The sequence below is a fragment of the Denticeps clupeoides genome, chromosome 11, assembly GCF_900700375.1.
Source record: "Denticeps clupeoides chromosome 11, fDenClu1.1, whole genome shotgun sequence".
NCBI classification, from domain to species: domain Eukaryota; kingdom Metazoa; phylum Chordata; class Actinopteri; order Clupeiformes; family Denticipitidae; genus Denticeps; species Denticeps clupeoides.
The window spans coordinates 9,191,872-9,208,678 of record NC_041717.1 but is presented as its reverse complement, the minus strand read 5'-3'; the positions used below and the strand labels follow the sequence as shown (position 1 = coordinate 9,208,678).

General features: G+C 39.8%; 1 protein-coding gene across 3 annotated transcripts; it reads right to left on the bottom strand.

Annotated features, from left to right (window-relative positions):
* Nucleotides 1-2: 2 nt before the first annotated feature.
* tsc1a (TSC complex subunit 1a) lies at nucleotides 3-13,098 on the bottom strand. Of its 3 annotated transcripts, none has more exons than XM_028995450.1 (22): nucleotides 12,865-13,098; nucleotides 10,592-10,750; nucleotides 10,315-10,418; nucleotides 10,083-10,235; nucleotides 9,406-9,550; nucleotides 9,104-9,258; nucleotides 8,527-8,600; nucleotides 8,268-8,443; nucleotides 6,934-7,031; nucleotides 6,552-6,681; nucleotides 6,354-6,469; nucleotides 6,174-6,270; nucleotides 5,957-6,061; nucleotides 5,133-5,697; nucleotides 4,982-5,049; nucleotides 4,730-4,908; nucleotides 3,981-4,163; nucleotides 3,614-3,724; nucleotides 3,358-3,480; nucleotides 2,923-3,110; nucleotides 2,312-2,479; nucleotides 3-2,208 (listed from the first exon to the last, which is right to left on the bottom strand). In XM_028995450.1, the coding sequence occupies exons 2-22, from the start codon at nucleotides 10,698-10,700 to the stop codon at nucleotides 1,878-1,880; spliced, it is 3,378 nt and encodes a 1,125-aa protein (XP_028851283.1). In that variant the 5' UTR covers nucleotides 10,701-10,750; nucleotides 12,865-13,098; the 3' UTR covers nucleotides 3-1,877. The 3 variants fall into 3 exon arrangements, with proteins under 3 accessions (XP_028851283.1, XP_028851284.1, XP_028851285.1); XM_028995451.1 differs by having other exon boundaries at nucleotides 4,730-4,905; XM_028995452.1 differs by lacking the exons at nucleotides 9,104-9,258; nucleotides 10,083-10,235; nucleotides 10,315-10,418; nucleotides 10,592-10,750; nucleotides 12,865-13,098 and having other exon boundaries at nucleotides 9,406-9,544.
* Between the last annotated feature and the right edge of the window lie 3,709 nt (nucleotides 13,099-16,807).

The following is a 16,807-nucleotide window of genomic DNA, read 5'->3' as shown; positions in this document are numbered from 1 at the left end:
AATTTAGTAAAAACAATTTTTTATTTTTTTTTCACAGTTTAAAACGATTACCCATTTAATACTGTGTCCAGTGAAAGAGAACTTTTTTGTTGCTTTTGGTCACAGCGCTATTGGCATTTTTGTACACACAGATATACTTTAATCCTCGCACCTCACATTTGCCCCCCGCATTTCAAACAATATGCTGAACAATTGCAGCATTTCAACTTCATAATAATCTCTTGCAAAATCTTAGCAAAGCTTTCAAGGAACCTTTAAACAATTCTAAACAAGAAGAGGAGCTTGGCAGAATAAAAAATGATAAATTTTAATTCATCAAAATCGATGTAATTTGGAATGTTGTAAAAATTTAATTACACGCTTTGTTATTAACATTTCTCTATGCAAAGTGGCTGCTAGTCATAGAAAGGGCATCACAAACAAGGAATAGTGTTACTGATTGGATATATTAGTAGTGGATACTATTTTTTGCTTGTTTAAAGCCAGCTAGAAGGCCGGACATGATTCTGAAATTGATTTCAGATGCACTGAAACAACATTATATCACTATTGTAAAGCAGAATCAGAGGTCACATCAAATAATCAATGGGCTGGCTTTAGATAATGAGATTTTTAGCTTGTGTGAGCTTTATATACATGGTTAACACTTGGTTGCCAGGATAACAGATTTGCTCCCTGCACCTGAAAAACTGAATGCCACACTGAAAAACACAAAAACTGCTTAACTGGGTAACACCCAACAGGTACATCTTGTGTTCGTCCACATTAAAATGTCCATTATGCCCCCCATCTACTTTAATACTGTATGACCATTTCTTTTGTGCCATGGATTTATCTAGCATGTTTACACTAGTTCAGTTTCATGCTCAACATGGACACTTGGTCATCTAGGCACTTGTATAATATTGCTGTTACAATTCAACTTAAAACAAGACCGGTGATCCCATAAATGTTCTGTTCCAGGATGGAATTGGAATATAAAAGCCAGTAGTAAGACATTTTTCATGACACAGTGTGGTCTGTTAATCAGATGCAAAGCATATAGGCTACTTTAAAACTAGATGGTTAGGGGGGGAAAAGGGCTAAGCAAAATGACCTAAATGACCATATATTATAATTAAATATTGTAAGCCTATCCAGTAGGTTGTGCATGCTGTCTCTACAGTTGAGTAGAACGACTGGTGGTATACCTTATTTGTAGTCACAATCTCAAATAGGACGGATTCATTGCATTATTAGATTGGAAATTGACAAATTTTACTTAATATATTGTCCAGCCTTGTTACAAAATTCCATTATTTTCTAAACTGGAATGATTGGTATTCAGAATGTACATCTTTATGTTTTATACACAGTCTACAGAGTCTATAATAAGCTGGCATCTTTGTTAGTGTTAGGAACAGTCTCCTCCTTAAATGTTGGCATTTAGTTTTATGAGTATTGCACTTTTTTTTACCCCGTACAAACACTAGCTAATGTGCTTATTAAAAAATGAAAAGCAACAGGAACCCTCCAGAATAATGGCTTTTTAAACACACACTAAAGGGTGTGATTACAAGAAATTTCTTTCCAGCTTTGTGTGTGTTTTTTTTTATTATTTTAATAATGCTCCCATTCACTGTCTTCTTTTTGAAGGGCTAAAATAGAAAGGCTGTAAACTGCCAAAAAGAGAAACATGCAGCAAAGTATTAACTCAAATGTTGCTCATTAGTTCATTTTCATATTTGGCTCAAAATACTTAGCAGCAACGTAATACCCCCAACTTGTGCAAGCTTCATAAAAACTGACTACCAGTTCCTCTTGATGCTCCCTGTGCTGCAAGGGACTTTCAGTGCTGGCATCAGCCTCGAGTCCTGCTGCGAAAACCCAAGGAGGAATTAGTCAGGCAGGAGCTCCTGAGACAGACCAGTGAGAGGTGGCAGGCCCTCTTCATGCTGGCTTTCGCTGTTGTTCCGGAACAGCTCTTGAGATCGCCTCCCGAGGACACTCCCGGCACTGGGGCTAGAGCCAACTATGAGAGGACTGTTAGAGGGGTACATTGTAGGGGACGAGGTGGGCTTGACAGGGGATGTAGCTGGGCTCTCCACACCGCCATTGATCCCTGTGCTAGTGGAATGGTTAGCTCCACCATTGAGGCAGCCAGGTGACCCTCCATCAGCCTTGCTCTGGGAGCCTGTCAGCTCTGGCTCTCTCCTGTTCCCATTTGGTCTACAAATGATAAAAAAGACCCCATAAAGCAAAGTAGTAACAATGTGGACCACCTGTCAAGAGTTTCTATTTAAGTTGTATATAAAACCAAGGACTAACTCACCTAAAGTTAGATACATTACAACGCTGAGCTGGGGCTTCTACCACTGGGCTGTTAGATGCTGCTGCATACAGCTCCACCTCACTGTACAGTCGAAGCAGCTCAGATTGCAGCATTTGAGTAATGTGCTTCTGGGCCAGGTACCGGTTCTCGGAGGCCTGGAGCTGGTTCCTAAACCAAAACATATCCATAATTATTGATACCACACAAATTTTGAATTCATGTAGTGCTATATATGTAACAGTCTTCTTAAAGTTGCAGGAATGTCCATTATGCTTAAAGGTAGTTAACGGTAACTTCACATTCACCTACAAAAGAAATAGTAAATACTATATTTTGTGACAACAAATTCAGTTATAATGATTTGTTTTCAAATTGAATGTGATTAAAATTGGTTGAGAAAAACAATTCATATTAAGTGTAAAGCATGCCAGCAGAAAAGAATACAAAATAATGAAAAATTTCTGGCTAAAGAGGTATTTGTCTTGGCTTGTCATGTCAGTGACACTAATACATTTATGGGACTCAAGTCCAGGGAAACCCTATAGCTTAAGGTGTCAAAACCTCTAGAAGGACTAGACAAGTCAGCAATTAAAAAAAGGAATAAGCCGTACTTGGCCTCAGCCTTGGTGTCCTCCAGAAACTTCTTTTGCTCCAGGATAAGATGTTCCTTCTTGGTAAGCTGGCCCTCCAAGTCGCTAATGCGCTTCTGTGACGCCTCCAGCCACTGACTCTGCTGCATCACGGCCTGTCGCAGCCGCTCACACTCCTTCCGCTGAGTCCCTTGCAGCATTTTCAATTCCTAGTGGTTCAGTACAAACAGCAGTGATGTCTGGGTCGAGCCTTATGGGCCTGTTGGGTTCACTTCAGTTAACACTGACAATGGCTACACATTTACAAGATCTGAGGCTAATCTTAGAGATCCTTATCAAAACAGTTGACATTGCAATGTTACATTTGCCCACGAGAGGGTGCTGTGGTTTAAAGGTTGCTTTATATTTGCTATGTCCAATGTTTGCAACATTTGCACAGCACAAGTGTAGTAGTACTTTATTTGTGTCCGGTCCCAGGCGTTGCATTTCCTCCACACATAGCTTGTTTGCCTCGCCCAGAAGCAGCAGGTGTTTGTTTAAGAAAGCCATTTGCTGCTCCATACTCTCACTGTTCATGAGCTACGGACATATAAATCAGACATGTACACATAGCTGAATTCATTTATTTTAACATATTACATATTTAATATGTATGAACGATTGACACCTTCATTTTTACAGCTCTAATATACAGAATATAAATAAATCTCACCTTCATAGTCAGCTGACTGAGCAGGTGGCCTGTGTTGCAAACCTTATTCTTAGCTTTCTGCAAGTCAGCCTCAAGCTCTCCTCTCTGTTTCTCACTTTCTTTCAGTTCACTCTGAACATAAGAACATATGCAAACATAATTATAATTTTTCAACAATTGCTGGGTAGTATAAAAGGCCATGGCTGTTATAAATGTTCCATTACCCCAATCTCTGAATCTGAAGAACACTCTCCAGACATTTCAACAATGTTTAGCTGGATTACTAAATAACCAGTTAGGGTAATTTTTTTTTGTTTCATGTAAGACATGCATTGCTTGTAATTATTACCACTGTGCAATAATACTATAAGGCTTTTCTGTGCTCCACCTGAAGAGCCTGCGTAGTGGAGGAGTACACGCTGCATTCACGCTCCAGCTGGGACACCTGCTCCTGCAGCCGGGTCACCACCACCTTCCTGTCCTCCAGCAGTTGCTGGTAGCGCTGCTGCTCCTCCTGTAGGCTCAGCTGCAGCGCCCGCCGCTCAACCTCCTGCAGTTTCAGCTGCTCCTTCTGCCAAAGATGCACACACAAATACACGTAACACTCAACTCACTCTGATATTTAACCCAGCTGGCAAAACGGCAGGGCATAAATTACAGTTTGGCCTTTCCCTGTTACAAAATGGCTCAAAAGTAAGCAATTCTCAGGGTAGACACCCCAACCTGTAATGCAGTAGCATTCTTGTCATACAAACTGCAAATGAGCAAAACAATAATTTGACTACACACATGTGAGCAAGATCTTAATTCTTGCATTGTGATGTTAGCAGGTCAGACCAACACCCCTATTGCCAGTAATTACTAAATTTTATCATAGGGGCAATGAATATACAACAGTGAAATGTCTACACATTTTAAGACATTACAATATTCAGCCAGATGAAATAAATGGTAGCACAAATAAATTAAGTACAATGTTGAACAAACACGATATTGTGATATCTTGCATTTTGTGAGTGTTGCAACTTAATCTGCAGCCGAGATGGTAGCAGATACTTGCCAATTTAAATGTTTTAAAACAGCTATAATGAAGTGATACGAAACATGCACTTTCCATTGCTTCCTTGCTCAGCTTACCAAGGCGTGATTCTGCTCCTGCAGCGCGGTGGCGTTGATGACACGGCGCAGCAGGCGGCGGTTGCGGATGGCATGCTGCTCTCTTTTGTAGCGTTCGTACTGCAGCTGGTTGTGCAACAGCACCACCTGACTCCGCAGAACATGTAATTCATCCAGCGGTGCAGAGTTTGCATTTCCTGCTGTAGAAAAATACATTTGAGAAATATATGAACTGGTCACAGCTAGTGGTGGTGGTGTATTTCATACTTTTACCTTTGCCTCTCAGGTTTTGCTGTTTGCCTCCTGACTGCACATCTGCTAACTTGATTGAGGCAGAGCCACTGAAAAATCAGAACGGGTTTAGCAATGTGACATTCAAAGTCAAGCTTATTCTCCATGAAACACCATCTAAGTAAAATTGCACCTTTTTAGCAATTTGTCATGGCTGTCACTGCTTTGCTGGAGAAGAAAATCCAGCACTTCCAGAGGAGACGAGGCAGAAAATGTTTCTTCTTTTTGTTCCTTGTCCCCTCTGGCTCTTTGCAGGGCTTCAGATGTCTTCTTTTCCACAAAGAGAGAGGCCACTTTAGGGAGAGCCAGATCAAACAAGGGCTCATAGCACAGAGAGGATTCCTTAAATAAACCAGACAGATGCTCGAATTTGGCTTGACTTGACACAGTTGTGTCATGTGCACATGAGCTGTGGCAGTTTAAAGTGGACAGGGAACTGTTGATGGGGGTGAAACAGGGCCATGGCGACCAAGGCGACTTCTGATTAGTGGCATCCCCTGCGGTGGTCACTGGTCTGTCGGGAGTGGACACCAGGTTAGGTGGCTCTCTAAAAGGACTTGGATCAGTGCAACTCAACAGTTTTTCCTGAGTGCCAGAATGAATTTCATTGGATCTGTAAAACATGGTGTCACATCGCAGCATGGCCGGTGTGCTCTTCTTGCTCTCTGTCAGCTTCTGGAGCTCCTCTCTTATGGCATCTAGTTAAGAAGCAGGCAAATATAAAATTTCTATAGAGGGGAACCAAGTGAGACAAGCCATCTATCTAATAATAAAGCTTTCAATTTAATTAAATTATACAACCATGCTGAAGGCACTGATCATATCTAGGATTTCACCCCGGCTGTTAAATCTAGCTGTCACATTCTGAGATATCCACATTATGGTTTAATCTGGAACCATGCATGTCTTTTTCTGTTAGTCACCAGAGAAGTCTTCTTTCCCCTCTGCTAAACTCACCCTCCTCTCTTTCTTCTCTTGTCTGATGCACCTCCAGCTCCTGTTCCTTGATAAAGGCTGACACTTCTTTGAGACTCATGGATGTTGCACTGTTGGCAGTGATGGCTGAAAAAGCAGATTAAGAGGATTATTCCATGGTCAAATGGGAACAGTGTAGGGAGAACAGAGAAACTGGATAATGGCTTGGGGGGATAAGAAATTAAATGTAATTCATCACCTTTGCTAACATCCTCAGACGTGTATTTCTCTGGCTGCCTACTTTTCTCCTCAAGCTTTAACTGTGTAGCCTTATGCAATTCAGCCAATGCTCCATTCTAAAAATGAGATTTATTTGGATATACACATTACAATATAATATATTTAGTCATTGTGTGCCTTTGACTCGCATGTTAAGCACCTTAACAAGGCTGGATGGTGTGTTTGCCTGAAGGATGAGCTCAGGCTCCCGTCGAAAGGACAAGTTGGGTGAAGAGGAAGCTGATGAGTTGTACAATGCCAGGTACCTGCCATCCACTGCAAAAGGCAAAAAAAAAACCCAATCAAATGAATAAATGGATTAACAGATAATTGGGAATGATGTTGCTAATTTTCATACCTGGAGTGCCCTGAGCTCTTCCTGAGAGGTGTAAGGCGTTCTGAGACACTTCTGAGATATTGGTTGGAGAAATGCCCCTCGAGTTGGGAGGTGTGGTCATTCCACAAACAGAAGAGGGGCTCCACATGTACTACAAGATTCATATAAACAGTAAGAGCGAATCCTACAAAATCATTATACAATTGTGTTTGTGGTATGTTAGCAATTATACACAGTGCAACATTCAGGAGAGACAACAGGACATAATTTCAAGATGTTTCAAAAAGACTAAGGTTTTACCTTCTCTTGTAAATACAGGCCTCTTATTACAGACCAATAACAAACTTTTACAACATGTAACAATTTAAAGACTGAAATCGACTTCGCCCAAAGTCACTCTCACCTGGTGGCTGAAGGTCTGGGGACTGCTGCGGGGTGGCTGAGAGGCTGACACGTGGGGAGAGAACAGGGGAGCTGTGGAAACTGGCAATGAAGAACTTTCTAAGAGACAAGATAAATAAAAAGTGATTTTCTCATTAGAAGGGCACCATAGACAGGATATATTTGACAGGAAGTTAACATTCAGTTTTTGAAGCCGGTGTGTGATCAGCTTGTAAACTGTGACAAGGGCTAAACAGTGATTCTGTTCAAAAGACTTTGAACTAGGGGTGTTAGAAAAGGAAACGCAATTTGCAAGCTGCCAAACGTCTGTGAAACATGAAAGCAAAGTGATTGTCATTGTGAAACACAGCACATGGTGAGACAACGAAATGGGTCCTCTGTTTTTAACCATCACCCTTGGTGAGCAGTGGGCAGCCATGACAGCCCCCCGCGGAGCAGTGTGTGGGGACGGTGCTTTGCTCAGTGGCACCTCAGTGGCACCTTGGCAGACCGGGATTTGAACCGGCAACCTTCTGATTACAGGGCCGCTTCCTTAACTGCTAGGCCATCACTGCCTCAGTGGAAACATTCAGGCAACACAACCAATTTACAATTTCAGCAGGATCCCTTCAGATACAGTACAGCAACAACATAAAACAACAAAGGACGCTGGATCCCACAAACTAAATCCTTTATAATCATACCGACTGGTTTATTTTCTTTACTTTTTGTTTTATTTTGTTTTAGGACAATAAAGGTAATATTAATTCATATTAATGAATTGTTTTTTGGCTGATTAATTAATGTGATGTGATCCACCCACATTACAGCATCTTGTATTTCAGCGTTGTTTTTACATTTTTGGTGAACTGTAGAATATTGCATGAATGCTCTTGCTCTAGCATGAATCACTGAAAACCTTGCTGATCATCAGTGAAAGGTGCCAAAACAAATACTCATGTCCAGCCGCAAAAGTACCCTAACTTGGCATACGAGCATAAGAACTGGACCATGGAACAATGGAAGATGACGTCAGATGAATGACACAGGGTGTAGATAAACTTGGTGGCTGGGTGCATCTGTACATTGTTCCCCAAGAGAGGCAGACTGATCCTCTGGTCAATGGAAGTTACCATCAACTACCAATAGATCACTGCAGACCACATACAACCTTCACGACATCATGAAGGTTTGGTCCAGAACTGTATTGGCACCACTTATACAATAATACAATAATAAGCAGGTGGCTTTAATATTGTAGCGGTGTTATTTTTTTATAGTGCAACAAGATGTGAGGCTTTGTTTCAACTCCTTTAGAGAACAAAAGATGTATAGATATTTAAGAAAGATCCTCACCATAACAACTTATGTCAAGAGACAAGTTACTCGCACACTCCTGGGGGCGGGGCTGCAGTTGGACAGGCAATTGGTCAGGCATTGTTGAATAACCCTCCTCCCATGATGCTTCCTTGGGATCCAAGGATACTTTGGCACATTCAATTACTATATCATGTGCCTCAAATCTCCTCCACCTAAAATTTCATGAATGTAAGGTTAGGTAGACCTTCCTATCTGATCAGGAAAAGCTTAAAAACCATAATATATATACAATTACCTAGATGGGTCCAGTTCAGAGTCTTTATTTCCAATGATTAATTCAGGATGTATCCGCACATTCTCCAACATTTGCTTGAATTTTTGGGGAAAAAGAAGAGTCTAAGTAAATTATGTGGCAAATACAACAAATCATGCCTATCTTGAAATTACCAATATGCACATGTTTAAAAGCACAGCTCACCAATGACATGGCTAATATTTCAAACATGAACCACACAAAACAAGACACACCCATTGCATGCATATTTCATGCATTTTTATGAACACAATGCATTTTATTTAATGTGGTATATACTTCATGTAAAAATGATAAAATATTGAAATAATCCATTAAGAGTGGATGTTTTACCTAAGGTTTGACTCATTTACTTAATATTATCTGGAAAACCTTCCCTTCCTATTTCCCTGTCAATGCCTTTATAAGTATTAATGTTAACGTTAGACACATCCAAGTGAAATCTCTTAGCAGAAATCATGTTAAGCATACATATCAGTCAATGGCAGCATCATATCATTCAAGTCTTTTATGATAAATATACTGATTTTAATTCTCAGCACAAAAAGTTGTCTCTCACCTTGACCACCTGATCAAAAGTGTCCAAATTCTCTCTCATATTGTAGTGAGAACGCAGGTAGGACACAAAGTTGCATGGGTACATGCCATACAAACGGTGGAACAGAGAATACACAGCAGCATGCAGATGGATCAAATACACCCCCTGAACATGCCCTGCATGAACCAATAAACATAGGATGGATTCAGACACATTCACATGGGATTCCAACAAAAAACAGAAATAAATATTACAACCAAAATATGCTCACTGGAACCTGAGAATTGTTTACATGCTTAAGAAAAGATTATAAATAGAATCACCCGGATTCCTCTGGTTCCAAGCAGCCAGTCGCCCAAAGATGTCAAAGAACTCGTAGAGGAGCTGTTTGCCAGGCTGAGGAATCATTGGTAGCAGCACAATCAAGACGAGAACTCCAGTTGTGAGAACAACAACATCAGCATCAGTCTGTGACAGATGCAGACACAAGTCAATGCAGCAACATATTGATTTTTATACCATATCATATGACATTGTAATATTATATTATCTAGGAAGCAGGTGCCTGCCATCTCACACTAATCATACATTTTGCAAAGACTAATAAGATTAAACAACCAAACATGCACTGGAGATATCAAGTTCATATCCCTCAGGGATAAAAAAGCATAAAGGAACATTCATATGAGTAAAGCCTGAGACAGGAATTAATATAGCTATTGGAGCAAATGCCAAAAGCATAAAATCTGCAGACCTACTACTTTTTTTTATTATTATTTTTGACGCATGATGTTTCCATGTACAGTATGGATTTACAGTATGGTGAAATATACAGTTCTTTCTACTGTTATCAGAAGCAAAGACAAAGTGGAACATCCTAACCACTTTATAGAAGACATTTGCTGTAATAATATACTACATAAAAATGAGCTCTGTGTTCAGAAGATCTACAGATAAGTTCAACAAAAGGGCCATGGTTGACTGGCCTTTGGTACAGTACCTTAAGGCACTTGAGCAATGAAGCAAACAGTTGAAACCGTACAATCTTGTGGATCCACGGTGGCTGCTTCCGGATGACATGACCTAGAAGGGTGAGGGCGAGCAGCCGTTGGTTCTGTTTACCCATGCATTCATTCATCTTGTCCAAAAGGTGCTGTTAGGAAAAAACATGACAAGCATTTACTTTTATACTATCAACTCCACAATATTTGTACCTAGAGCACTTTGCTGACCTTATCGTGTGGTTCAATGACAGAAGACAGGATGAGCACAGCCTCAGAGGAGCTAGTGTTGAGGTAATAATCCACAAGACTATTTACCAGTATGGATCCCCTGTCTGACACCAAAAGAAAAGCAACGATTGCAATAGTCTTCCAAAACCCTGTTCAGCTGTTCTTTTGTTCTAATATATAATTATAATGTCTAACATACATAGGTGACTGATCTCACTTGATCGGATACTGAAACTGGTGAAAGTGATTCAGCTACAGGATAGATGTTTTAACAGACCTGATTGGAGATGCTCCTGTATTACATTTTTAGTGTCTTCCAGCACTTGGAGATCAACAGATGCCAAGAATGGAATACAATCAGTCACACTGGGCTGTTCCTTCGCCATGGTCCAAGGTTTGGTTTACCACGGTCACAGTAGTGTTGAAGACACAGTTTCTGTAGAAAGAAAGACAGGTATGTCTTTATTACACTGACGTTCACTTTGTATGCTTGAAATGGTGCTGGAAGGGTCACCTTTATAACAGTTATTTCCAAAAATTGCTGCAGAGGATGCAGTAGTGCTGCCTTGATAAGGTGCTTGCTTTCCGATTCATGATTTTTATATACCCTACTGTAGCATGGCACCTGGCATGAGTTCAGCATTGTGAGAAGTGTTTGCATGAGTGTGATTCATAATAAGCACACCTCTTATGGGCAGAGATTTGTACAAACTGAATCCAAATGTATTAAATTGGATTGAAACTGCATTTTAAATCCCTAAAAATGTAATGCAAATCGGCTTCTCCAAATTCAAACTAAATTTTTTATGACACACAATCCATATCCCTGAGAAAAAGCAATCAAGCTCAGATCTGCAGGTTGCGGTAAGGGACAAGCATGTGAAAGCCGGTGTTATGCATAAAATGATGACTACATTGGTGACACAGGAACACGTCCATTTAAGGAATGTAAAAGGAATCAAGCAAATCGGCTTAATGTTGCCGATTCCTGCTGCACTTTTACTTGCTGGTTATGGTCTTTTGGGACACGCCCATGTTAACTTGAGTCTGGTCACATTTTAATCTGGTCAACCTGCATGTAAAGACATAATATGGTCTGGGGAACAGACAGCTTGAGTTGTAAAGCTTTTGCTGTTAAGAGAATTTCAGACCGTATTCCTGTATCCAGGGTATGTCCAGACACCAGGTCATCTGCGTTGATCTGTCACCAACGGACGGATGACGAGCAGGGAAACTTTCATTTAAATGCATTTGTAACACAGTGCCTACCACAATAAAACAATGCAGGATTTGAAAATGAAATGAATGAAACTGAAGTGATTGTCATTGTGAAACACTGCAAGTCCTCTGCTTTTAACCATGAAAGGTGCGCGTGGAGCTGTCTGTGGGGATGGTACCTTGCTTTATTTATAACTTTTGTCCCAGTTCATTTTATGAAACTGCATCTGATACAATTAGAGGAAGGAATAAAAACACAAACAGCCTTCTAGTATATGAATACAAGAATAAGAGTAGAAATCAACCAAGAAACCTTCACATGTAAACAGCAATGATTTTCCATATCCATATTTAGCATATCGTGTGTTGTATGACACCAGGTTAGAATGTGACCAACATCAGTTAATGTGGCCGTGTCGTGGTGGAGTAGATATAGCAGCTAAACATGCTGCAGGAAGTACTCCATTTATATAGATCCATTCCTCCAGAGCCAGTCGGTGGCACAGTGGCATAAGTCAGTGCTTGCTGGTCGGTGCTACTTTTTAAAAGAAGGTTGATCGAATCCAGCTGATGGATGCAAATCTATTTAATTTTACAACAAAATGTCAACGATTTAATGACTGAATCATCACAATTTGGTTCCTTGTACAAATAACATTTATTACAGCAATATTAAATGAGTTAGTCATGAGTCTGACAGCAGTTTAATTCTACCTGATAGTTTCAGGAATTGAATTGGACAAAAGGTATCGAAATGCCTGGTGTACAGCTGCTTTAAATGTGGAAATCAGCGCTGTTGATTGCTTTTCTCAAAGAATCTGCACTGTGTGTCGCAAAGAGCATTTTATTCGAATATGGAAAAGCGAATTTTCATTACTATTTTAGGGATGTAAAATGCAGTTTCAATTTCAGTTGTAATTCATATGCAATTTAATGCATTCAGATTCAAATACATTCAATTCGATTTCAGTTTCTACTGGTACAAATCTCAGCCCAATATATTTTCTGAACTGGCTTTTTAACCGCATTGAATTTTCAGATCCGTGTATGAGCCCTGGCTTGTTGTAGGCTCTAACAGCCTACTTAACACTAAAACAGCATGCGATTCGACACGCAATCGTCTTGTTGAGCCAGAAAAACATGACAAATTGATAAATCTGTGTGTAACACGTACACGGCGCTAGCAGGTCGCGAGATGTTCCGAGGTTTTTACTGCAGTTACCAGACATGACAGGCACGAAGCCGGAGCGCGTATCGCAATATGCAAACTCGGCTTCCCTTCAAGACGGATGAAAGTTTATGGAAACGCGTAAAAATACCGAAATTTGTCACCTGTTGTTGCGCCCTGGCTTCATCTGGACGGCGCCATCTTGAACTATTTCACAAGCAGTGGATCTGTGCTGAGCCCGAGGGATATAAGGGAAAACTTCGAAACTTATAATGAACCGTATTGTTGCTGATAACTGATAACTCCTCCATTTACTTAACACTAGGTTGGTCTCCTGTCTAATGAGCAGTCAGCTAAATAAAACCTGAGCGTCACATTATGCAACATTTCTTCCAGCGGCAGCTACTAGTGTTGCCAGATCTGTACAGCAGTGTCGCTCATTTAGATAGTAAAAATACGAATTATGTTTTTTTTTAAAGATTAATTTTTAACATACTTACTTATGTACATACATTTTTATGTAATTTAATCTCTTTTATTTCTTTCTTAACAAGCCTGTTTAACTCCCGAACTTAATTCAGTGGTTTCCGTGAATAAGGAAGCTGAAATAAGCAGACATATTTTAAAAAAACATGGTTAACCTGGACTGATATTTCTCCTATGACGTCGTGAAAAAACGAGACCAAAAGTTCGTAAAAAAAGCGCATCTGGCAACACAATCTGACACCAGCGTGCGCGCAGCAGGTTACGCATGAAGTGGTCGCGCATGCGCTGAAAGACAGTTGTCGGGAATGCACGCAGCTGCAAGTATGACATCCATGCTCAGGGGCTTAAATTTTAAAATGTATTGCTGTGAATCTGTTGCTCAGCAAGCTGTCAATGTGGTGTAGAGAAGATTTGTAATTGTCACATAGCAGAAAATCGAGCTGTATTTATTAACTGTAAATGCAAGCATTTTTTCAATATGATGCTTAATTGCAGTTAATAATGTTTTTTTTTAACCAAAGGATTACATTATGTACAAATGCATTGACAAATGCATTGATAATTACCATTGGGGTTCAAAAGCAGGGACAGAATTTGACATCCTAGACGAAGATGGATGCATGAATTGCCCATTTGCTTTCAGTGATGTCAGGTTCATGGCCTGGGAAATATGTGTCCATTTGCAAAATCATTATGGTGGGTTTCAAGTACAGTATGGGCGCAGAAACAGGAAATGCTATATGTAAGACAACAGCAAAGTCTGTCCTAATGTAACCATCACTTAGGATGATAAAATGATTATTAAATTTTAATTAAATTTAAAATTTAATGTTTGGGTGATCTCTATGGTGACAGTGACAGCACAATTATTATATATTATATATATATGTGATATGTTTCCAGATATGCCATTTTATGCCATTATCCCCATATCCCCATATTATGCGGCATTAAATTGAAAATGTGCACCTACTGTTATTTTGTATTTACCACTGTATTTGTAGGACAGTGGAGCCATATCAGACTTTAAAGACATTTTCTCTGGATCCTATATAACTATGTCATATTTCTACAAAACAATCCCAGACTGCTATGGTAGGAGTTATTTGGACATAAAGAAAATTGTCTTTTAACATTATATTTAGCTTTTACTTCTGGACTCAATAATGGTTTTAAAGCTGAAGAATATTCAAGATGGCAGTACCGTGGTGCAATGGGTAGCAGTCCAGGCACCTACAAAGTCCGGATTTTAATTTATATTTACATTTATGACAATTGTGACAGCCTTCAGCCAGCACACCTTACAATCAGTTACAGGGACAGTCCCCTTAGAGTTAAGTGTTAAGTATCTTGCTAAGGGGCACAATGGTACTAATTGCTGTTTTGACATTGACTTATCATATACCATACACACTATATACTAAATACATCCATATTGCTGCTACTTGTCTGCCTGGTTTGACTAGTTTGTCTCAACCTGCACTATTTTATTGGACGTAGGTGAGTATTTAACTCACTAGGATACTTGCATTCTGTGTGCTCTCCCAATGTTGGAATTGGTTTTAGTTGGTCCTCTAGTTTTGGGTGCTCTGGTCATACATGGGACTCTGTGAACGTTTAGTGTGTACACCTTGTGCTGCACTAGGGGCCTGTTGAATCCAATGAGCCAGGAAAGGCTCCAGGACCTAGAACCCTAGTATGGACTCCAGTGTTATAGACTGTGATTGAGTGGGAGAAACGTGAATTCCATGGATTATTGTTCTTCTTCATTAAACTATGAGATTAAACTATGTCTGTGTCTCAAAATGTCTTTTCACACAATTCAAATCAAAATGTCAATGCAATAACAAACATAACATTGGGATTATTTAAAGGTTTATAGTAAACTGCCAAACAGACTCCTCAATGCAGAATATGACTGTTATAGTTACATGCATTTGAGAAGCCCAGGAGGTGGAGCCATTTCTTTTCAAGAACCACTTGGAGGTTTACTTCCAGCTATAGAAAATATGTTCACATTGTAAAGCACGTATGCTAGAGCAACTTGGGTTGAAACAACTGGAGTAATATCTAGAGCAGGCAAGCCATGTACATCATATTAAATATTGCATATAAACACTTTCCAAATGTAGTCTTGCAGTAATATCCATTAATCTAAAATTGTATCAGTGAGTACGCCTCTTTTACATAAAGTTAAACAAATGTGAACATTTCTTACGTTATTTCGTACACGTTTCTACATTTCTTGCAAATTAAACACATTTGTGTTCTCATTAAACACATTTAACAAGAAAAAATGTGCCTAACAAGAATCTTCAGTTGATGTGAAGCTGTGGACATTGCATATGCATGAGAGACCTGCAGCTCCCAGCTTAGAATTTTTGTAACCTGCTTACAGTTGAAAAGTGTGTATGAGTGTCTCTGTGTGTGTGACTAAAAACAACGTTCCAATGGGCATTCCCCCTCAACAGTAAAGTAAGTACCAAGTGGTGCACAGGAGAAGTGCATGTCTCTTCCTGCTGTTTAAAACAATCATGAGACAAAGGCCGCCTCATTAAGGGCACTTAAGAATAATTAAACAGACGTTTGGGATGATCGGTTGCATGGGGTGTAGTGGTTTCAATTATGCATGCAAAAAACATGCGGCAAAAGAAAAGAATCAAGCGTGTCATTTATGGAACATGTTTTGGGCTTTCATGCTTAATTTGGACCATCCATAATTATCGCTGGCTTCCAAGAGTAAAACCAGAAGACTCTATTATTTCCACTGTTGTTGTATTAATATTTTGGTACTGTATTTTTCATCCAGCACCCTATGAAAAACAGGAATTTCAATCTTACTGACAGCGAATTTAGAGCAACTCAGTGCATTCTCACATTGTGATGCAAGCTGACACTTCTAGAACTGGGACCCAGTTCGAGAATGACTCTGCCAGTATCATTTATTGAGAGCCTGAAGCAATCTCAGGGCAAGGATGGTTCGGCTGCCATTTCCTTTTAGTTGCATTTCTATGCATCCCCAAGGTTTCTGTTGCTTGCATTTTTGCCATCTAATGATTCCAATTCTGTCAATGAGTTCTCAAGTCGTTTATCTGTTGATTTCTAGTTGGAGACTACAGTAGATAATCAAGTGGAAAGAATAAAAAGTTGTGTAACCCATCCTAGAAAGAGAATGCATAGTGTACACGCTTGCTGTATAGTTTTGTAAATCAGCATGCATTGGGTGACCCCCTGATGTCTTTGCATGGGGAAAAAGATTATACTGGAGAATATATGATGCAGTGCAAAGTAACCTTAAAGTGCATTTCCAATCACCTACAGGGTTGAATGATGCATCGATTGCCAAATGCATATTGCCAAATGCATATTGCACAATGAAATGCCCCTGCATGCATGTTCTCCAGTGGATTCAATGCTTTGCATTGATGTATGGTGTTCTAATGGGCACACCAGTGGCAAATATGTAATGGTGTGTAAATGTGAGACTAATTTGGTTAAATGTGAAGTTTCCTGCATCTGTACCATTAATCTGCCTCAATAAAATAACATTAATGCTGACTGGGGACACAGATTAGTACATCATAGATTAGATCCATCATGGATTCTGTGCACTGGTGGGGC